Source organism: Pomacea canaliculata, linkage group LG12 (genome assembly GCF_003073045.1).
Source record: "Pomacea canaliculata isolate SZHN2017 linkage group LG12, ASM307304v1, whole genome shotgun sequence".
Lineage (NCBI taxonomy): Eukaryota > Metazoa > Mollusca > Gastropoda > Architaenioglossa > Ampullariidae > Pomacea > Pomacea canaliculata.
In genome coordinates, this window is record NC_037601.1 from 14,208,163 (window position 1) to 14,232,265 (window position 24,103).

At 44.7% G+C, this 24,103-nt stretch overlaps 1 protein-coding gene across 3 annotated transcripts in view; it reads right to left on the reverse strand.

The window, feature by feature from the left end:
- LOC112576901 overlaps positions 1 to 21,292 on the reverse strand; it is a 132,705-nt gene extending 111,413 nt beyond the window's left edge. For all 3 annotated transcript variants that reach the window (XM_025259759.1, XM_025259760.1, XM_025259758.1), the window contains exon 1: positions 20,070 to 21,292. In XM_025259759.1, coding sequence (XP_025115544.1) covers positions 20,070 to 20,166 — 97 coding nt within the window. In that variant the 5' untranslated portion in view covers positions 20,167 to 21,292. The remainder of the gene's footprint in view (positions 1 to 20,069) is intronic.
- Positions 21,293 to 24,103: the final 2,811 nt, after the last annotated feature.

The window sequence follows — 24,103 nt, forward strand, 5'->3', positions numbered from 1 at the left end:
TTCTTGGTCAAAAAGTCCAAACCCAAACTTTCTCCTCCAAGGCTGTCCACTTCAGTTTTCAGCTTTAAAATTTATGTACTAGAGGCAGGAACTAAGAAATAAAATTATGTGAAGCACCATGACTTGTGAGCCAGGACCAAGGGTACTAAACCTCAAGACCCCTACAACATTTGCGACTATTTAGAAAGAGAACTACTGCAGCCCACACACCCGTCTCCCACCCGAAACACTGAGAGAGGAGAACGACTCTTCCTGCGTCTGTTGTGTTCAGACAGTAGTTAGGAAGCAAATGGGTTGTAAAGGAGCTGGCTTGAGTATCGGCCTGTCAGACCTCACAAAAGATTCTCAACAGGATTTCCAAAGTAGTTTTCTGCTTCACTGCACCTACAGTTGCCAGCGACCTAGTCTAAAGCAGCCGGTCATTGTGGGGAGGACACGGGGACCCCCGAACAACAGCGCGCGCTCTTCATGGCCGCTAGAGAGAGAGATTAGGGAGGGTAGAGAGAGTGTGTGTGTTACTGTGAAGCAGTGCACAACGTCTTTATAGTTGTCTGCCGGTGATCTATGCCTCGATTGCCTCCCTTCCCTACACAAAGTACCTAGCGGCTTCTACAATGATCCACACTTCTGTCTTGACCTATGGCACAGATGCCTGCCCTTGACAGCAAGGACCAAATGCTGTTCTGAGTGTATTTCTCTGCTGATTTCAAATTCCAGTTCCGTTTAACTGACTAAATAACAAATCATCTAATCAATGAATGTGTCTTAAAACACAAACACACGCCTGTGGGTTGCTCGTCGCGATGATTCAGTAAACCGAGACGGCCAGACAGAGAGAAAAAAAAAGAGATAAAATGATTTAATTATTATTATTTGTGCAAATGAAGCTCAAATAAAACCTTTCCAACAAGCAACAAGTGAAGACATTTTCCAGGCCAGATAGCAGCTCCAGCAACAAGTGAAGAAGAGACTGTGTCCCTCGCCAGATGGCGCCTGTTCGAGTTACACTACAGTCTCCTCCGTGCGTGTGACAGCCACAAGCCAGAAGAAACTTGTCAATAATCCTCAACATTTCGCCCCTCGATAGGAGCCATCTCCACAGGACCAGTCACGCCGTCTGTCGTAAAACCACTACTTGCTTGATGCCAGCAGACCTCATTGTTGTGGATCACAACCAGGAGGTCCACTTAACCGTCAGTTTTTAAGGACTGTTTAGTCGCTCGCCCAGAGTGAGAGTTGAAAAGGTGTATTGAATCCTTTCTAGCCACGTGACCAAAGTCTTTGCAGATTAACTCACAAGACTTTCAGTTTAGTTGAAAATCAAAGAACACGGTCCTGCATACCATAAAATCTGAGTGCTTGGCAAAGAAATAGTGCATCGGATGTAGTGCGTATATAAGAAAACAATCTAAGGCCTTTGTGATTTGTCGAAGACCAGGAACATTGAACACGAAAAGACGAAACAGTCCTATTAATCATGATGTGTTGATGTGATAATCCGATCGTGATGATATGGTGATGATGTGGCGATTTGGCAATGGCGGTCACAGCTGCTTCTAGCACGAAGGGAACCATTAGCGCGTAGCCCAAGAACGTGAACACTTTCATCAGGTTTCATTCAATAAAATTTCAGCAAACCGGAAGTAGCCAGTTGATTGATCATCTGCTTCCTTCTTACAGTTTCTAATATTTATGCATCAATTCTTCCTTCTGCTCTTTTTGTCTAGACCCTTGACTCACGCACGCGCGCACACATACACACACACACACACACTGACCTGTAAGCTGCCATCCAATAATTTTTGTCTTACTTTCTTCGGAACCATTTGCTGCAACGGAGGCTTCGTACACCAGATGTCTCTGAGACCGACCTCACCTTCTCCTCCACCTTCACCAGCCACTCAAACTCCATCTGCTGCGCAATGACCAAGAACCCCGATAAAAATCCACCCAGATGCCGCGATCGAACATGAATTCCCTCCCGTTAGAATCGATTGTCGTTCCTTTGACATCTCCAGCCTCCTGCTTCTGAAACTTTTTTTTATAATACGTTTCCTTCTGGGTTTTTTCTTTCTTGTTCACCTTTTAAAAATCCGTTATCTTGTCGTTTTTATTTTTTATCCAAATATCTTTCCTCTTTCTTTATTCTTCTTCATCTTTTCAGCTATCGCATCATTCATTATTAAAGAATCTGCTCCTTTCTTCTACGTTTCTTTTGCAGCTCCTCATTATATACGTTTTTTTTTGTTTTTTTTTTCTTCTCTCTTCGACCAATTTTTCTTTTTACTGTAATTTTCTTGAAATGAATTTTTTTTTTTTTTTGGTACGTCAGATCCAGCGAATGAAGAAGGAAGTCGTGCCACTAGAGTGGCAAGAAGTGTGCTTAGCATCAAGTCCCGTAATCCACTGGCTTCACGGACACCCTGAGGTCATGCCGATAGAGTGTCAGGGTCTCACTTTTAGTAGCAAAAACAAAAATCGACATCATCATCTGCAGATATCAATCAATGTGAAATTCCGTCAATGTTCTTCTCCTTCAGTGACTTGTTTATTTACACAACCATGTGTACGATAACTCACACAAACACACGCACGCGCGCATACACAAAGTAACCCGCCTTCTACATAACAACCACAATGCTCTAAAAGTTAACAGCAGCAAGATTCGGTCTCACACCACTCAGGCAATAAGCTCAGTCACTCTCTCCGTTATGCCTTGTATTTTTTTTTTTAACCCTTAACGAGCCTACATCAGATATTAAATCCCCCGAGCCTTCCGAGACATCAAACCCCAAGCATACGCCGCTTGACACGTTTTTATGTCCTCGCCTGTGGAGCTAGCCATCGTCAACCCAGCAGCCAGGCACAATAATGGACTTGTGCTCGTGGCTGTTGCATGTAAGAAGATTCTACGGGGCTTGCCTTGTCAAAAGCCGGTCCACATTTATTCTGATGGAAAACTGCGGGCGACGGTCCTCGGTTAAGGTCCTAAATTGTGTTTTCACTGGGGCTGGGTACATGAGGCCGAGGTGTGACTGACAGCAGATAACTCGCGAGTGACGAATGTTTTTCTTGAACTCCAAACTCTTTCCTGTTTCTCTCGAATCTTTTTTGCTACTGCATGTCTCTCTAATATTCTATCACAGACTTTTCTCTCTAGTTTTATATATCAAGCTGCATTAAAACATAGAAACTCTTTATTTTTTAAATTCTATTTACCGAAGCGGCTGGCTGAGAAAGTAAAGCCATAATAAAAAAATTATACTGGTCCAAACGAATATCAACTTCACATTGTTCTAAAAATCCTCCTCCTCCCCCACCCATGTTCCTCCTTCCAGACAAACAGACAAAACAAATCAAGCAAATTAGCTGCAAGTTTTAAGTGGTCAGGAGACGGGAACGCCAAAGCAAGGCACGCGCTCGTAGGCGAGCGCACGCGCTCTGAGGAAAGAACACACGTGACGTTTTTGGTGCGTATGAGAACGTGCCAGTTGGCGTCTGTCAACGGCACGAGGGGGCCGCAGAACGCCAAAATGCGACCCCTTGCCTTCCGCATGACGGGATTCCTAGACCCTTCCCTCCCAAAATAAAAGTTCCCAATGACAGCTTCCGCAGCATGAGCCAGGCAACCCTATACTTCTAAGTCACAGGCGGCCCTGGGAGGGGGAGGAATGAGGGGGAGAAAGTGGGGGCAACCGTTTCCCTGATTGACCCATTTCTTGCGAAATGATCGAGTCCAGAATGCGGCCGGCTTACACTCATTCTTCGTAGAACGGCGCAGAAAGTCTGAATTAGGCGACTGATGGGAGTGCTCAGAATTTTGGCGAAGCAGAAATGGAAGGGCAAGAATGCTGGGGGATGAGGGAATGTTTAATGCCATTTCTAACGGCTTCACAATCCAGGTTTAAACTTTCTTTCAGAAGACACCACGTCCATTTCCACAACACAGCTCCACCACTTTGAACCAACCTCCTTCTCCTACACACGGTCATTCCTCGCAAAAATATGTATTTAATCAACATCACTTAAATCGAGTCTGATGAAAACTTACGGTTAGGTCTATTGTTGTCTACAATGTCTACCAACAGTTCAACAGGATAGTTTAAAAGCAGTGGTTGGCGGAGGAGAGAAAGAAAGGAGCGCGGTTGAACGAGGGGTGGAGGGATGAGAATTGTCGCAGCCGACTCGAGTTTCTCGGAATGTCATTGCTGTCCAATTTGTTCGTGTGTGGGTGAGAAAAAGAGACAGGAATAGCTATGTAATTATTACTGACAGAAATAGCTTTGTAATTATTACTGACGAGCGGCGACACACACGCGACACCGGAGGTGAGCGCGTGTTTTCCACATCCCGCGCGGACACGCAAACCGCTTCCTTGAAAGGTCTAGGGGGCGCTATCAATCTCGCCGCCAAATAGTGTCGCTGGCAACACCGACTGTGCAAACACACCTGCGCCTGACTACCTCGTCCCTTACCCCACCCGTCTACTATGTGTGTCTGTGTGCATTTGCTGTGTGCAGTTTGTGTCTGCAGTCACGTGTCTGTTTCTAATCGTCTTCTCTCCTCCTCTTCCTCGACTCCACTTTCCCTTTATTACAATATCAATTAAACCTGCAAGACGAATAATGAAGCTTTTCAGTTGAGTGAAGAGTGAACAGTGTTCCTGAAAAGCAATTTTTAAATTTGAGTTCCGGAGTTCCATCTTTCAGACCACAAGCACGTGATGGCGACGGCTCCAGATTTTTAGTTCATGGGTTTTAATTTCTGTATATAAATGCGCTTAAGTGTAGTGATCAGTTTGTAGTAGCAAGACCACCACCTGCTGCCAGCTTTCAAGATGGTGATATGTGTCCTTGCGTAATGTGGTTCATTGCTGCCTTCAGACGAGTTCTGATCTTCGTGAAGAAGACACCAATGTCTGGTTGCCTCGTTCTGGCTTCCGGAGAAAGACAGTTTTCTCTGTTGGTAACGAGGCTGGACATTGTGATGTCGTTTCGCCTACCCGACTTGAGGAGACTAGCCCTCGGCATTTTTGTTTCTCTGCGTCGATCTGTGTTTGGGTGTCCTTTGCTTGACCTTCACCTGTTGCCAGTGTCCTTGTCCTTGACCTTTTTCTCGTCTACGACTTTCGACTTTATCGTTGTCAGTCTTGTCTGACGACAGCGACAACGATTCAGTGTCTTTGCTATGAAAAGGTTAAGCAGACGATGGTGCATCACCACATGTAAGTTGGTCACAGGGTTAAAGGTTAGTCACCCGCTTGCATACCTGTGTGAGTCAGTGTGAGGTCACTACAGACAAAGAAAGCATCACTATGACCTTTTCCACTTCTCCTTACGATGTCATCGTACTTCTATGTTAGTGTACACGTGTGACAATAAGAGAATAGTTCTGTGAATGTACATATCGAGACGATGACAATGTCGAGAATCTGTGTTGTCTGTCTGCTTCACGAGGAATTTTCTTTTTCTTTGTAAAGATGTTGAGTGATTGTTTTGTGGGAGGTGGGTGTTGAGATCGGCGAACTTGGTTTTGGCTGGGGTACTATACATGCTGACTGATAATATTATATATGTGAGTGTGTGGATCTGTTGCTTCGTGTGGGCTTTACGGGCAAATTGAAAACGAAGCAAAGATATCTACTTGTCGGGTTACGTTCGACTTAAAGACAAAATCAACTTAAAGACAGTTTCCAGAACATAAGTCGTTGGTAACCTGAAGACGGCTGAATGATAGCAACTTTTTATTATTATTAATGTCATCGTCGGTGTGCAAATAGGTTAATGGCACATCCTCGTCCTCTTTCTGTCAAGGTGCTAATAGCATATAGCAAGTAACTTCCAACCCCAACCGCCCCATAATTCACCTGTTTGTGTTTATCATTTCATACCCACGATATTCAGGAACAAACTTGCAATCCTCACATTTTCGGCGCTGAATAATATTTTTTTCTCATGAAAAAAGAAAAATATTTGCCACACCACGCCAGTAGATAAACCTGTAGACAGAAGTGTGCTGACAGTACGATGCAAAATTTTAGAACCCGTGTTGGCGAGATAATAACTGAATTAAATTGAGTATGCAATGCAACGAACGAGTCCAAATGTTTTTTTTTCTACTGCGACATTTCAACTAAAAAAATTTAAAAAAAAAAACGGTCAGATATAGCGATGTTGACAAGCCAATTAGCCTGACGCCAATTTTTCACAATGAAAAAGACGAACAAACAGAAGAAAGAAAAAAAAGAAATAGACGATAGCTGACAACACGACCAGTTCCGACTGTGCTTTTCTCCACAAGAGGCAAAGGAGCTTTTATAAACAGCTAAGTAAGAAGATTGTTGTGTCCCTGACCTCGATGTGCTGTGTAGCATTATGTATACCATAATTGTACTTAGGTATCACGTGAAGCATGCGCCACTTTCACATGCACGAGTTGTGATTCCACTCACCAACACCCTGTGATACAGTGCGCTGACCGCCAGTGAAATCGCTGAGATTAGTGGCATTTCCAGTTTTATTCAGCTAGCCACCGTGTGATTGGCAGCCTGTGCAGCTGAATGCACCCTGATAAGATATCCTTTCCTTGTCGCTCGGTGCAAATCCCGTTACAGGCCTTCAAAAACCGTGCATCATTGCACGTGCTGAGTGAAGAGTCAACTTGATCCTATGATATGGAATAAATCAAATAAATATAATTTTTTGTGCAGACCAAACGTTTACTCGCTTATTATTGTGGGTGGATGGCTTTATTGGCAGGAAAGTGTGTGATTTAATAATTGTCAAAGAAAGGGATAATGGAGGTTTGACGAGGGGTCAGAGTATTCCCCGAGAAACACGCGCGATGACCCTGCGAACACGCGTCAGATACAGAAAATGTCCCTCGCCATCAGACGAGAGAAATTCGGAAAATTCCTTGGAAATTCCCTGTATTTCTCCTGAACACTCTGTTAGACGTTTTCAAGTCCAGCCTCAGAAAAAAAAAAATTAATATCTTTCACAATCCGGCCAACTCGTCGATTCTTCATCTTTGGCCACGAATTTCGTTCGTGCTGCCACAATACAATGATAACTAACGATTGTGGTGGATGATGAAAACTGCAGCATAAATGACTGGGAAAATACAGATAATACTGTATTATGATAGTGTGATGCTGACATGAAGATTATAACAATTAACGAAGACAAAAAAGTGATACTGATATGAAAACTGATAATAAATAATGATGGTAACAAAGAATGTGGATGGAGCAAAGGGCGTAAAATTTTAAAGGAGTGGGGGCGATTACCTGACATGGGCTTCTTATCGCAGAACTTTTGTACATTTTTAATTCCACATTGGTGGCGAAAAAAAATGTCTTCAATTTTGAATCTTGTACGCTTTTGTGTTTTCTTGGTGATACGGATGACTATCAGCTTGTAGTTTTTGTGCACAGTTCACCGAGTTCACCGCTACACGCTGAAATCCACTTTATTATTTTTATTACCAACATCATCATTATTATTGTTATTGTTATTATGCTCCTTTAATGCCACCTATAAGTTAGATTAAATTTTCTATTCCTGATTAGAGATCCACATACACGGCATATTTACTTACTGTCAATCATTGTATATGGCCTTTCTTTGTATAATACGTGTAGAGTTCCTTGGAAATTTTCTCCGCTGTATTATCTTATAATGCAGGTTGTTGCGGTCGTGGTGGAGGTGGGGAAGGAGGTACTTGTTTTAAAGAGAACTCATGGGATCACACGTTTGTACTAAGCCGATGATTGCGGTCGAATGGCATCACGTTCATCTCCTCGAGTGTGGCAAGCAGACAAGAATACAATTATATATTGTACTTTCTTCTATGCGAGATTTGAAAGTTTTTTCCTTTGTCAATGGAACAGAAACTGTTTGGTCAGATTGTAAGACTTACTTTCTTACAACAGACTAAGCCTAACAGTTGGGGGTAAGGGGAGAAAAAATCCCACTCTAGTCCCCTTTAAGCATGGCGCTCCTCACTCCTCCATCTGTCGTCCTGTTCGATAATGCCCCCGAGACTAACCACAGTGTTGGATATCGGAGTTCTTGTTTAGTGTGGTTGTGGTGCCTGTTCGCCACTGGATCTGTGAGAATTTTGATAAGCCCTTAACAGGTGCCCGTCTCCTTCCTCTCTTCTCACCCACGTGCGTTTTACGACCAGCAGCGCTCGAGCCATAAAGTACCTGCTAACTAGCCAGGACTGAAAGCCCTCGGCGGTCCTGTGGAAAAACCCTCTAAAACATAACATTAACTCCAAACTTGGCCCCAAACGGCACCTACGTGGATTAAGAAGCGTTAAGCTGTTAAAGTCTGCTTAGTGTTTCTTCTTGAAATCGGAATAAAAATGACTTTTTTTTGTTCTCTGCGAACTCGTCTACACTGCCTTCATTGCCAGATCAACTCCACCAAGAAGTCATCAAAAAGCAGTATCTCCTGCCAAGTCATCCGCCTACCCGATCCTGTCCCACCTACCTCCTTTACATCTTTTTTTCCTCCTTCCTCATTATCTTCCGTCATTTCTCAACGAGCTAAAATGAGCTCTTCTGCTGGTGGGAAAGGGGCATATTTTCCGAGGCAAGTGAAAGTGTATACGAGGTTGGCTATGCTAAGTGCTGATTGCTTCAGATGGCAAGAGAAATTTTTCACAGGTGGCGCGCATACACAAGGAAAGCCAGAAGAACGCATTTTTCCCCTTTTGTTTGTCTTTCACTGTCTTTTCGTCTTCTTTCGACAGACACATAAATGGAAGAATCTTGTTGTTTTCTTCTTATTCTTCAGACACACAAAGGAGACGACAGGCAATGGCGTCGTCAAGCCTCGTTTGTTATCTTCTTCAAACAAAGGAAAACATGACGTCACCTAACATCGTTGGTCATCTCCGCTGTCTCATCATGTTGATCGAACAGAACACACAAGAATACGGACACGCTGACAGGAGCGACATACAGGGAAAAATTAACAGTGACTCGCCAAAAGATAAATTATTTTTTTCTGTCTTCTTCGAGGTCCTGGCCCTAGTTTCCTGGCAGCGCGATGGAAGCCATCATTTCGCAGGGAAATTATCTGCCAGCCACCGCCGGCGTGCAGTTAGCCTCGAGTTCGCCTTCGTTCACCAAGAAGAGAGACAGAAGAGCTCGCTGAACAATGGCAAACGTCGATATTCTGATTTTGCGCCCTCGCCGCCATCAATCGCTTGCAACTGTTCTGACGACACTGACTACTAGCCCAGGCCACTTTCGACCACCACCATCAGGCAGTGGAGGTCAGCCTACACAGGTGGCCCTTCCCAGTAGTATTTTAACAGCAAGGGGACCCCGGGAATTTTTACTTGCCGGACCCCTACCCCGGAAGTTGCTCAGATCGTCCAGAGAGATGGTCGTCGTCTCTGTTGGCGCTGATGGTCATCGTCATCAGCTAGAATCAACACTACGACCTTGGAGGGTCACGATCCTGGGTTTCAGTCTGACTGGCTTCGTGCCTCTGCTACTCGCAAAATGTCAATGAAGTGGACCCGTGCCTTTGAGAAGGCTTCCGTCAGCTTCTCGATAAACGATGTTACAGACATGAAGCCAATGTTCTCCACCTCCCACCTTCTCCTACCCAATCCCAACAACCTTCTCGCCTTCTTCCAATCCATCTAATAGTTCGGTGAAAAAATCATGGGAAAACTAGAGGTGCTGCATGCCTTTACCTTTTATACAAAGCTGCTTATCAAAGGATCGCCATCAACACAGCTGGTGAAATGGAGGCTAAACATGTCCCACACCAGTTGGTGTTTTGTCTGTATACACGCTCTAACAACTCCAGAACCAAGTATGTTCTGAAGAGACTTCGTAGGACAATTTCTGCGCCCAGCCAATGCCAATAGCACCTTTGACAACTCTTCATCCCCCAAAAGGCAAAGATCGTAAATTAAATTGAAGTCAATGGCCGCGTCCCGCAGCCACGACCCCGATCAGAAGATGAAGATGATCGACTCCATCGTCTGTGATTTACTTTCAAGACGAAACGACTCTCTTTCGTAGTCGCCCGTTCTCGGCAAGTTTCTGCCGAGGGTTCTACAGCTCCCATTTGATGGAAGTAATTCGCGCAGTGCAAACTCGGGCGCCCGCGACAGGCTACCCCTGATTCCGGCAGACATTATTTCAGCTGGCAGAAAGCGGGCATCTAGTTCGCCTCCTGACCAGTGCTTGGAGAACGGGAGGGGCTTTTGTTATCATCAACAGAGTGCAGCCAAATGGACGCTGGGCATACGAGTGGCTTTGTTATCATTAGTAGAGAGAGACTAAAATGAACGGCGATTCTCTGTGGAATTGATGATGGTCAAGAGACCGGGACGGTGGTACCCTCGCTTAAGCTCAGCACTAGGGGATGGGGTGGGTGGAGAGGTTGAAAAGGTCAGGAGCTTTTGCTCATCTGTTGAAACACTGTCATTTGTCAGACTAACAGCGGTGTTATTAGATTCTGGCTGGCCACTCATGGTGGTCGACGGAGCCATGAGTCACGGTCTAACTAGGGCCTGCATGACGGGAGGATGCATGGGGCGATCTGGTTTACAGACTGAATCAGAGAGAAAATCTCTTAGCTCGGCATTAGTGTCTCGGCAAAAGCACACAATCTTGCTTTGTGCAGCCCTGAATCGAAACAAAGTTAAATATGCATTCCGACCCACTAAGAGAGCCGTGAACTATAAATGTCAAACAGCACTGCGATTAAAACTCTTACACACATACTTTAACTACAGCTCCCTCCAGCGTGAAGGACAGAAGTTTTAATAAACTAACAACGTATAACACTACAGGGGAGGAAATTACCAAACGATTATGCAAGCATCTGATAAACATCAGCAAGATGAAGAACCGGTAGCTTTCTTTAACGACTGGAAAACCAAGAAAAATACTTAATTACACCATCCAGTCATCCCCCACCACTTTCTTCCTTTTTTCCCCTTTTTCTGTCTTCCTCCTTTTTTCGGAATCTGCTGTTAAGCCGCATCCTTGCCTTTTAAAATGTATTCCTAACAGAAAATATTTGCTCAATTCTGCCGAAAGAACCCCTCACCTTCCACCTCACCCTGCCAAAGACAGGACCCACGAAAATTATTTCCTGTGACATGAAACGGAGTCAGTATTGCCAAAACTTCGCTCCGGTTTCGGTAAATAGCTCGCCTAGTAGGGGGGGATCCCACACGAAAGCACTGTCAACATGTCACACCTCCTCCTTCTCCATCCTCCGACACCCCCGTTAACAACGAAAAAACAAGGCAGGAAAATTACAAAACAACCTTAAACAGCTATCAATGCCTTGATGGATTTTTCCCCTCTCCCTCCCCTCTCTCTCTATAGCCATGGTTGAACAGATAGGCACGGTTAAGCTCGAGCATTTCCTTTACCCCGATGAGCCAAAACTTGTGAGCATGGAGCAAGGCAAACTTGTGACCTAGCAACAACAAGAAAGACAAACAACGAGCGGCGGCAACATTGGGTCCGAGGCTCGAGGAGGGCCTAGGGATGAGAAGAACACGTTCACATGTGTTTACCTATTACCCTCCTGGCAGATAGCTGTTTTCCCACCTGTCCTAGACCGGGAGGTAAAGGGGAGGAGGGTCTCAACAAAAGGCGCAGAAGTCAGGAACAACAGGAAACGATAATGCCACCTCATTCAACTGCCCTTTACGGGTTAACGCGGGAGAAGACGGATTTCACAAGGACAATAATAACGGAAGAGGCAGAAAGGCAAAAGAATTGGGGTGAATGGATGGATGGGGAGGATGGATATATATCTATAAAAATACACACAGACCGTCAAAAAAAAAAAAAAAAACGGACAGCAAACGTAGAGACAGGCCGGCTGGCTGACAAAGATAAAAATACAAAGACACAAGCAGCCAGACAAATTATTAATTCTGAACTACAAGACCTGGAAAAAAATCCTTCCTATGGCGCCGTTTTCAGGAATCCTAAACAAAAGGAAAAAATTTTTATCCGTAATTTTAAAAAAAAGGAAGTCTGTGAGTTCAGGCGGGTTACATCAGTGAATATCTGTTCCTGTCCTTCCCTGGCGTTTGGCCACTGGTGCGCGACACCCCATGATCGCCGCCCGAGGACTGATGGATGAGTGATGTGTCAGACGTTCTGTTACGTCACTTCCTGACTTATCTACTCCACGCTCGTGACTGCTTGATTCTTTGATAGAACATGGCGTCAACGGTCAGGAAGAGGAGCTCAACGCACTCAACGACGTGGGGTTCAGTGACAGCAGGGGCATGTAACATGGGGATGAGAAGGTGAACAGATCGCCAGATTACCCCTCGCTGTTCTGCTGGACGGAGGGGCAGCAAGTGGCCCACAGCCGTTCAGCCTGGCGATGAGAACCAGTCACTTGGGAATGGAGGGAGTAGGGGTGGTGGGAAAATGTCAGTAAAACCGAGAACCAAGAGAGGTCATCCTTGGTGCACAACACGTTAGCTGTTGGTTGGCTGGCTGGCTGGACAACACCAAGCAGTCGACACCTTGACCGAGACCACACGTGGATAAGACGTTGGAATAATAATTATTCAACTGATCGAGTGACCAAAACAAAGCGATCGTTCCCTGATTTCTAGGGCTCTAAAGCAGTGAGACAAGAAGATTTTTAAAAGGCATGGACAATGTTCTTGGAAATATTCTAAGGCAATATGGCGTATGAAGACATGATTATAATATATATAAATCGATGTTCCCTCTGTCTCGTATCCTTAGGTTTGCAAGCATGATATGCACAGAAGAGTGTTAAATTTTGTTGACTTTCTCCATTAGAAATGCAGAGTTAGGACACCTTTGCGAAGAATGTGCCACACACACACAGGGGTCACGATCTGCATGTGAATGTGAAGGGGGCGTTTGTGAAAAATAAGTTCCCCTAGCAACAACTTACAAGCTAACTGCTTCGCAATTCACACATGTAGAAGTATGTCCAAGCAAACTAACGTGAACTGCCATACAACAGTATCATATTACAATTAATTTAACACACTTCAGTTCTTGTTGACCCCTATGGCCGCTCATCCATCTCACCTTCTAGCTTCTCCTCCCACCTCTTCAAAGCCCAGCTTCCCAAGTAAGTGAAAAAATACCGAGAGTTAGATAAGGTCCCGCGTATGAAGCGGAGTAGGGTTTCAAAGAGAGAGGACTCGGGGTGGAATTTCATACACCAGACAGTTAAGTCTGTTCTAATTTATGCTCAACTACTCCAGGCTGAAAGGACCTCGGTGCAGCTGGCGCTGACACGTCCACAAGAAACGAGATTAATTTTTCAGAGACCAGGTAGGAGGCTGCGACCACTGCTCCAGAGATGCAGTCAGTCTCTGAAAGTAAATCCTTATCATACCACTGCCGGTAACTGGCTGATTAACAGATTAGTCCCGGCGACACCACCCGTGCAGGCGAGACGGTACCCATTCTTCTTCTTTACTTCGTATCAGACACCCCTGAAAGATTTCCAGCAACAAGAGGCTGTCTCTCTCTCCCTTTACTCGTTCTACCCCTTCCCGCCTTCCCCCTATGTGTGCTTTGGTACATGCATGTGTATTTTGTATGGTGAGCGTGGGCGGGCGCAATTTATATCGATTAAAACGTTCCATATCACAAAATTCATCATAAATCCGTGACACACCAATCTAAAGTAGTGTTCATTTACTTGCAACAAGGAAAAAAAATTAATCACTATTAAAAAGTAGAGGAGAAAAAGTCATGACAACATGAAAACATTTTAGCTCAGACTTTTTCCTCAGCTAACTCTGATAGCAGTTATCCCTCCGGATAGCAAGGCTGCAGTAGTAACAGACAAGCATGCGTGGGGGTAGGGGAGAGGGGGAAAGACTAAGTAACTGGTGCACAACCTGATGTACATGTCGACGAGTCACGTGATACGGTGCTTACTTCTGAAAGTGAAGTCACGAAAGTGAACAGCTGACGAGTGAGAGAACTGTCTTCATTAATTATTCCGTCGAGGCACAGAGAATGCAGAGCAGTCACAAGGCCCTCGGGGACACTACACCACAGCCCATGTCTTTTTCTTCCTCCTGCCAGGGATGCTGTGGTCTCACGTCAGGTCTTTCAGGTTACTTTGTCAGGTCTGTGTATGTCGCTCGTCAAACATCTACACGTGGTAAACTACAGCCGACAACAAGCAATAATCGCGAGTACTAAAGCGAACTTCATTTTTTTTTTTTTTTTTCACTTTCTTGTATTATTATAACACGAGAAATAAATAAAATATGATAGTACTATATGTATTTGAAAAATGGTGAATGGCAGAAACATTTATATAAATAATGATAAAAATATGTTTATGTATAAACTGACAACAAATAGTGGACAAATAAATGAGAAAAGGGGCCGAAAGAAATAAATGTACAGCTCTTAGGTCGGTAACATTTTCATCAGACAGTTTCGGGCGTTTTGTCGGTTTTCTGATGTGTCAGCCGTGTCAGAGCAGTGTCAGAGTGTCAACGAACAATAGCAGCCGCACCCCCGCGACTTGGCCACCACAGTGAGGAGCAAGGGGCTTGCGAGGATGAAGGGGAAAGGGTGGTGGTGATGGTGTGGCCTTGGCCAGGTCAGCAAGATGTACAAAAGACTACAATGGCCACACTGTTGGGCCAGCCAGCGAGCCAGGCGGCCGAGCCGTTCATGAACTACTGGTGGAGATGGCTGCCGTTGTATGGCCTTGTTATTGCGACCGGTGTGCTGGCCACAAACCTTCGGAAGACAATGGGGAGGTCAGCGCATGTGTCAGGTGACAGCAGTTGCTCAAGACTTACCCCACAATAGCCACCATCGTCGTTATTATCATGGTTGTTATCGTCGTCATCGTACGTGTTGTTGTCTTTGTCCCTTTTGACTATATAATAATCATTAGAATTTTTAATTCCAGTCCTCTGCTCCTGTTCCAGTCCTGGTGATCAGTTTAAGATATATTACCACATGTGCTATTCTCGCTAAAGCCAAATCACTTTTCACAGAATGCGATCGTGGCACAGTAATCCTGAGCCATTTGTCTCCAACAGGCACGGCGCCACCAGGTCCTTCATGTTTTTCATCTGAATGTCATGTAACCGGCTGGCATTTAAGGCTAGGGCACCCCATTTTGTGGAACAAGGGTGCCAACAAAGAGCTGAGGTCGGGTGGGGAAGAAATATGAGAAGACCAAGACACACGCTAACAACTTCCCCGAGTTTCATTCAGGGTGCACTCTGACCCCTGAGCAAGGGAGACCTTGACGTTGTGAGCTCATTACACCTTTCGAGCGCTAGCCACCCGCATTAAGTGCTCTTTGTGAACACAGCTCCGCGCGCCGAAAGATGAACCAAACGACGCCGACCTGCGATGATTAGGGTGAACCTGCCTGTCGTGTCAAAAGACACACCCTACAGACTGGGAGGACGAGATTTTTTTTTTTTAACACAAAGAATAGTTATAGAAACTAAGTTTTCACACAGGACACACATTCCGGACCTCTTTTCACTTCGAAAAAAAATAAGTGAAATTAAGTCCTACTGGAGACAATACTCTTAATGTAAGAGCCTCAATATAATGGTACGAAATGAACCCCACATGTTTTTCTTGATTCCTTCTCTCTTTCCCCTTCACCTCTCATCTCTTTAAGTGCCTGACACATCTGCTGGCTGGAAAGAACCGTTATCATCTAGAGGAAAAGAGGTGGATTAATTGACAATGCTATCTGTAAATGTTTCTTTATAAGATAGAGGCAGAGGTGTGTTTGTGTGGGGGGATGGATTCTGGGGGGAGAGAGGGAGGAGAGCCAGCAAGGCTGGGGATAAGGAACTGGCGGTGTGCAGGGACAAAAAGAGGCAAAGGTTGGCAAGAAGCAATATTTCAGACTGGCAGAACTGGCAAGTGCAGGCCACCATATGTAAAGTGTCACTGTGAGGCATGTTCCTGGGCCAACTGCACTCGGCGTTCTCAAGGTCGGGCGAGCCAACCCCTCGCAGGTAGCTGATGAACGGCGCCTCGTCACGCCAGCAGACCTGAATCAGATACGAGCGATAAATCACGGCGCGAGTTGATAAAACCGGCGATAAATCAGGATGAAAACAAGATGATCTTCCTTTTGCTTTCGTGCTTCTAGTAGGCTGTTCCAGCTTCAGTTTCAGGGGGAGAAAACATTTCCATGGCGTCAGACAGAAAGGAAAGTAAAAAAAAAAAAAACTCTGCCGAATTTTCCCTCCTGCTAAGAGCACCCCTACACCCGAACCCGAGCATACAAACCTCCCCCAGCCCACCCCCATACGAGTTCCCCGTGGGTAAAAATACCTGACAGCGGACTAAAAGGCTGCAGGTTTTTGAGGGGAGTTGGCCAGCACAGCACGTGGGGGACCCACAGGAGGAGAAGGGAGAAGGGAGGAGATAGCTGCCGACAAGTTATTTTCTTAGACTCTGATGTGCTCGAGCGATAACAAACCATCCCCGCCGGACCATTCCGAGGAGGCCCCAGCTGCGAGCGGCTGAAGCAGTGACAACTCGGGGGTCTGTCGCGCGTGCTCCTGCGAAGGGAGGCGTCGCTTTGTGGCTGGGAGGACGGGTGGCAGAGGGGGTGACGTGGGAAGGTAGTTTATCTCTTCGTAAACATGCCGGCCTCGTCTTTCATAACAGGCAGCCGTACGATGTACATTAGCACCAACACAATTTATCGGCTTTTATTTTTAAATAACTCTTATTTCAATGCCTGAAGTGGAAACTTAATGCATACCGTTGGCCAGTCCTCTATCTTTGAAACAAAAAGGTCCTGCCCCTTCCCCCACAAAAAAAATGCAAGGTGGAAGTGGGATGCCAAACGTAGCAGAGGCTGGAGTTTAGAAACAGTGCAGTAGATCGGGAAAAAAAGCACCCTCGTGAAGGTAAGTAGGCGGTACACAAAGCAGAAATAAACGCACTCTCGGGAAAAGACATGGGAAACAAAGTAGCAGTGAAGGGAAACCTGGCCATCACCTGTGGTAAACACAAAAACCCCTACATGGCAGAAAGCCTGGAAAGTATGCGTACACAGAGAGGGGAGGAGAGTGGGGGGCCGGTGTGAAGAAGCGAGCTGTATGTTAGAGGAAATAAATACCTTCAATGATGTCCTTCTGTGGCTGATGATGATGTGTGATTTTCGTAACGGTTGGTGTTCGTGAAAAATGTTAAACATCGTTACATGATAAAATTCTAGGAATGTTACAGTTTTTTTTCAATTTTTTTTTTTGTTTTTTGTGTGTGTCACTAATATTGAATTATCCAGAACGGGTTAGTTAGGGGTAGGGATGAGACAAATGATCGAATTATATACACATGATGCAAAAACTATTGACACAAATATCTCAAAGGACAAGCCAGATGAGATAAAATTACTGCGGAAAACATTTATAACTTTTCCCTAAGAAGTTCTCTCTCTCACACACACACTCACAGACCAAAAACACACGAAAATGCGCGCACGCGCACACACACAGAGCGTGGCCCCCAGCGCGTGATTGAGACAAGCACGCCTTGAAATGTCAAGTCATTCAGTAAAAACCAACTACTGTCAAAATGCTTTCCAACGAGCCATTCGTCTTGCGTTCATAAAGCCCCACTCATGAAGCCATTCTGCACATCCTGTAAATGTGCCCAGCAACCGAAAAGTTTGTTTTGTTTTTCTTAATGGAGACCAGGAGGCCCTCCGAAGCAGCCTGGTAGACTGGTCACTACTCCACCCATCACATACATCCTGATAATGCAAAGTCGTTGATAAGGGAGTGACAGGTGAATGAAAGCTAAAAGAGAAAGAAGATAAGGCGAACTCGAAACATCCACGACTACCTGAAAAGCAAGCAGCTATGATGTTCACCTCCTGTTCTCTGACTGAGATATCAACTACACTCAACTAGCAATGCAAATAAAAAAAAGCTGTAAAGATTAGACTACCAGCCACATTGTGTCCTTCCTAAGGGGAACGTCAACAATGCTATATTCAAAATGACAGGCACTGTCAAGTGCCATAGTTGTAAGCACCTTGAAGTGACAGCTTACATTTTCTAAACAAAATCTCTTTGTGAGCTGGTGAAGGGCAGTGATAAGTGATAAGTGCCTGTTAACATGTTTATTTATTCACTCCATGGAATAAGGCTGCTGAGCATGGGTTTTGTGTTAGGTATATGCAGAATTTTAGATGCTGAAAACACTGTTTAGGAAATGTAGAATTTACCTACACTGCACTTTACTGTCTGTTTCTAATGCCCCTGATGCAGCTTAAGTTGTGGCAAAAACTCAAGCAACTAAACTTTCAATGTAGCAGTATACTTTAAAACATTTTATCTTCTTTGTAACAAGTATTAGGACTAATAATTTTTGCATAATTTTGAAAATATTAGAAACTATAAACTAATATTTTTATAGCAAATGTATGTGCATGTATTTAGATAGCTAGGAGATTGTATTTTCGGTTTTGTCCCTTGCTGTTCAGCCCAAAGCCCATCTGCTTAAACTATGTCATACAATTAAGATTCAGTAATTTATTATTATTTGGTTTTTCATTTTACTTTACATCTTATTTTTTTTAAACTAGAAATTAGAAAAAAAGTCAAGAATTCTTTTGCTATTGCCTGATCTAAGGTCCTAATTTTGCAATTTAATAATGAAGCTGATTTATAGTATATTGGCACTGATGTATTTGCTATAAAACACTCTTAAATGCAGTATCTTACTGTTTACATTTACATGAGTAAAGTCTCTTGAAGTGACACCTACAGTTAAAATAAAAATACTGTGTTCTTGTATTTAAATTAAATTCATACTAATTTAAACCTCTCCTGTGGTTAAAGCAACACTCTTATGTCTTAACAATTAGTGTTACCATTCATTGTGGGTTTTTTTTTTTGTCTTTGTGTTACACTCCTCTAGCTGTAGAAAAGGGACACTGATCAAGAAATATATTTTTATTATTTTGTCATGAAATGTGTGCACCTTTAACCTAATCACAACTGTTTGATCTTTCCTCTTTGGACAAAGGACTTGCTTCAAAAGTTTTGATTGCAATGTATCAATCTACCATAAATGAAATAGAATTTGTAAGTCTAGGAACTCTTTAATATTAAACATTCTTTAATTTATACCAGAGCTTTTATGGAAAGGGGACAATGAATGTTCAGAAGTGAACAACACATAATGTCTGTGGTATGCGCGGGATGTCGAACGGTCGGCGTGTCAGGCTAGCTTCACCTGTGTAATACGAAAACAAAGAGGAAACGTCTGTTCCCGTTACCCGTAGTTTGTGTGCAGTCAGCCAACAACTACCAGCCAGTCTTCCTCCACCCCAACCTGTCCACCACCACCTACTCACATGTACACCACCCCTCACCACCTCACTCTAACCTCTCCCGTAGTAACAACCTACGACCTGTCGCCCTCTCACCTATCGCCTTTACTTTCTTAAAGGGCTTCCTCACTGCAACTCTCGGCTACCTGAAAGATGAGTGTCTGAGCTTACTGCTTTCTTCGCGTGTAAACAAGTTCCAATGAATTTTTGTTTTTAACCCGCGTCATACAACTGGTACCCATTGATGTCCCCACACCACCGGCAGATGCGTGGAGCAAGTACAAAATGTCGCCTCATCCCTTTGAAACGTGCAGAAACAGTCGATATCCGAAGCCTCAACACTCAGCGTGGTTGCCAACCCTCCTCCCCTGCTCCTTCGCCTGCCCCCCTCGCCCCTGTAATCTAGTGCCAGCGACCACAGCAAAGACAGCGAAAATAACGATAAACAACAGTCCAAGAGTACACAACACAGGCCAACCGGGGAAGACCGATTCTCTCTGGTCAACCGGTTGCGAAGAGGCGAGGGCTGAACAATAACTGAAGCGAGCGCAGTCGCACTGTGCAAGGCAGACGCACTGGCAAGAAAGTCGTCTGCCGCAGCAGACGCTGCGAGAGATCTTTGAGTAAACAAACCCGACTTTTGTATGAAAACTGTCGACTACCTTCCTGCTTTTGTAAGAAACTGCATGAAAACGTGATGGCACTTACATGTCTGGGTTTTCTTGCTCTGGGATTCGCTGAGCAGGAGCGTAAAAATCCAAAAGAAACTGGCAGACTGTAAAATCCACTCATGGCCCTGCGCCATGATGGGGGCAGGCTGAACTGGTCACTTCCGGCTGCGCGCCCTCTGTAAACACGAGCAAGGTGTGCAGGTGCGAAGTCTGGCTGGACCAGGCGCCGGGACGTCAACTCGTCCCTCGCTGCTGATCACCGGCATTCAAACCCGCTGCATCCCGCCCCGGCTCTTTTCTTCTTCCTTCCCCTCGCTCGCACGTCCTCCTCCACGCATCTACACGCCACACTCGGCCGCGGAAAGCCTGCGCGCGCACACACGCACACACATACACGCGCGCGCGGGCGGGCGAGAGAGAGAAGAGAGTGCTCGCGGGCAAAGGGAAGCGACCGCCGTCTTTCACTCTGTCTCTCTCGTGCTCTCGTGTCTCGCGCTGTTCTGCTGGCTGATTCACCAGCTGGCGCGCGGTCGTGTCTTCGGAGCCATGCTTTTCACTTGTCGCGGGGGTTTGCAGGGCGCGCGCGAGAGACTGCGTGAAATATAGTGCGGCCTTGCGAGTGAAGCGGGCAGTTGGACCGTAGCTCTCACGGCACGGACACGATGGGGAAGTGCGTGTGTGCGTGCGAGCGTGTGAGTGGGAGTGTGTAAGTGTCCGTGTGGTGGTGGAGAGAGAGGTACAGAAGCGAGGCAGGTCGTGGTTTGACCTTTGACCGCGTGCACCACATAATTGAATCGTAAACACACCAAGGGTGGTCTCCGGAGCCTGGCGCCTTCGCAGGTCTTGTACCGACCCATCCGACTAACACTCGTTGACTCCCTCCCCCTTTATCTACTCCTACCCCTATCCTAACCTACATTCTTGACCTGCTGCATCGCAGGTCCCCGACCAAAAAAAAGCTACCGGCCGTCGTCGCTAATAGATGATGATGAAGAAGAAGGCGATGAGGACAGTTATTATTTTGGCGCTGTGTCTTGTGGCAGCTGCTGTTCTCTCCTTGCGATGTTGAACTCCTCGGTTGGCGCAGCCACACTTTGCGACTCCGGAAACCCAAGCCCACGATCGATCGGACTTGAAAGAGTGTGACAAGCCGTCAGTCGCCTGATGGTGTGGTATGGCCGAGGACACAACAACCACGGTGACAGACTGATAGGGAATGAACTGCTCCCTCCCGCATGCTCCCCCTCTCCACAAACCTTTCCTCCCAATCCCCTATTTTTTCTCTCAATCCTCCATCGAAGATTTTGAGCACAATTAAGTGAGAGTTGTGGTAGACACAGAGGACAAGAAGTAACGGATACAAGATATACAGTACAGGTGTACAGTCATTAATCCTCTCAGGTTTTCTTCTTTTGTTGCGAGGTGCATGTGCACGAGTGTATAATCGTGCGTGCGCGCGCATCCATTGCTCATCATACGCACGTGTGTCTGTGCGTGTTTTTTGAACCTTGCTATCTTTACTTTTCAAACATTGTTGAATACTCGTGATGAGTCCCGTACAATGAACAGACTTCACTCCCCACTCCCACCCCTGCACACACACACACACCTGTTCTACCTAAAGCACCACCTACCCTGACATCTTTGATTAACTTGTGCGGAGCACATAACACTTGCTTCCGTTGATCCCCTGCCACCTTTTCTTAGATATCACAGGAAGCACGTGACCTTTCTCAGAATATACTGTTAATCTTCTCCCGACCTTTTGATGTTTGTGTGTTTTTGTGTGGGGGATAATAGTCTTCCGACGCCACATGAAGGCACCAGAGAGAACAATAATCAGACTGAACGAATGTGCACTTACTATATTTTGTTTTTTTAGCCAATCAGTTCTCGCACAACAAATTGCCTCCAGTCTCATTAGTTTCCCCTTTATCACAATGGTTTCTAGATAAAAACAAACTTAAGACATTAAAAATTTTAATTAAAAAAAATTAAGTTGTTTGTTATAGGTTGTGTATTTAATAAGATATTTCCCACCTACAAAAGTCGTACTTGAAGCCGTGCAAGATTTCTGAAGTGACACGTTTAGTGACAAGTTCAAAGGTCAGCCCTTGGTAGCAAGGTTCAGACCATTCCCGCAATGACGTTGTAGTCTAGGATTCGATCCCGACAGAAGTTTACTGCAAAGCTTAACACGATCGAGAGATCGAAGCAGCTAGGTTTTTTTTATGTCAGTAGAAAGTTCACTGAACTGGCAGAGTGTGGGTGATGTTGGTGCAAGGTCTTCAACAGAAGGTCGTCTCGTGACATGGCCTAGTTGCTGAATGAATACAATAGAATACAATGAAAGCGAGAAGCAGAAGACAAGGTGTGGGGAAGACATAAGTATGGGTGGATGTGTGTTGGAGGAAACCAAAGTCCAGGTCAATCATTCATTGTTTCGATTATTATTTATTATGTTTCCATAAACAAAACTACTGGAGTTTGTCTCTTTTCTTGTCACTCGCCCCTGGCAGCCCATATGAATCAGAAATCTAAGTTGGTTTGGTTTTGGGTTTTTTTTTTTGAAGTTTGGAGAACAAAAGACGCTTGCGAATTGTTTTCCTTTTTTTTCCTTGATTTGTTTTATTGCAATACTTAGAAACGGAGCATTTTTGAGGTGCGCCTCTAAGTAACGCTTATTCCAGAAGACTGCGTTTTGGGGTGGGTTAGTGTGGGAGTAGATGTTTTATTTTTGCTCGACAAGTACAGTGCACAACTGGACACAAAATACAGTGACTGTTGTCTTTTCTACATCCCTACCCCTCTAAAACCATTTTTCCTCCCCTCCCTACCCACCTGAAATACCTTGCGCAACAGCTGAAAGAATTAGGGAGCAGGCAGAACACAGAGTGAATCATTCCCCACCGCCGCTCCTTTTCTGGGTCAAGGGGACGATTTATGTCTGTGTAAGCGGTACCCTTACCCATAAATGTCGCAACAAATCATGGCAGTCACCGTGAAAAAATTAATAATAATAATGCCAATACCGTAACACCTGCATGCACACGTCAACTCGAGAGCACTTATCGGAAAATTCTCCCTTTCACAAAGTTTTTGGCTTTCTTTTTCAATTGACCAATACCTGTCAACTGCACCCTTGGCTGGAGAAAAACTCTATATCTGCTTACAGTGAATCATAATGGATAACAATTGTCTGCCGACCGTTTTGTTGATGGAAAGCTGGGGCAATGATAATCAAAATTCAAGGCCCGTTGAACAGTAAAAGTTTTCGAAATGATAAAAAGTATTTTATGAAACCATAAAACCCAGCCACACGCGTAATGTTGTAAAAGTTATATTACCTTTAATGATTATTTATAAAATTTATACTAAACGTGGATATTTAAAAATTTCGCCTGTAAAACATCTTTAAAATGGAAAAACAGCAGAGAAATGAGAGACTTGGCATCCCTGTATCATGCTGAGTTCGACTGTATCATGAGAGCGAGTTACAGGAGACATAAAATCTGATAAAGAAAAACAAAGTTGCAGTCCATTAACTCCTCAATAAACGTCATTTCGTCATAACGGCGATAATAAAAAAATTCGATTTCCGGTGGGGCCGAACGTTTGTGTGAGTTGTTTACGTTCTTCCCTTGACTGTCTGACTTTCATCCGGGTACTCCGGTGACCTCCCACATGTTTTTAGATCTTTATTTAAAAGTATAGTGATTTTTTGTGACCAGAACTAAGCTGTTGTTGACATACATAGAATAGGTAAAAAATAGTCGTTTCTCGTAAAGTTGTATTTTCTATCTATAGCCTTAATGGACACGAGGTGATCCTGAGGTGAAAGGTCAACGAATTCTGTATAATCGCATCAAACTATGTGAGATATCTATGTTTACGTACTGGACGAGGGTAGTGCTGAGGTCAAAGGTAAGAACCGTGCCAAGCTCACCTGCTGTTTATGTCGGGAATGTGTAGTATAGCTAACGAATCATCGGACGCGTGCTGACCTGCGCAAAAAGAATATTTATTCACTTTAATACATGTGACTGTTTAATTTGACAGCTTCTTTGTGTT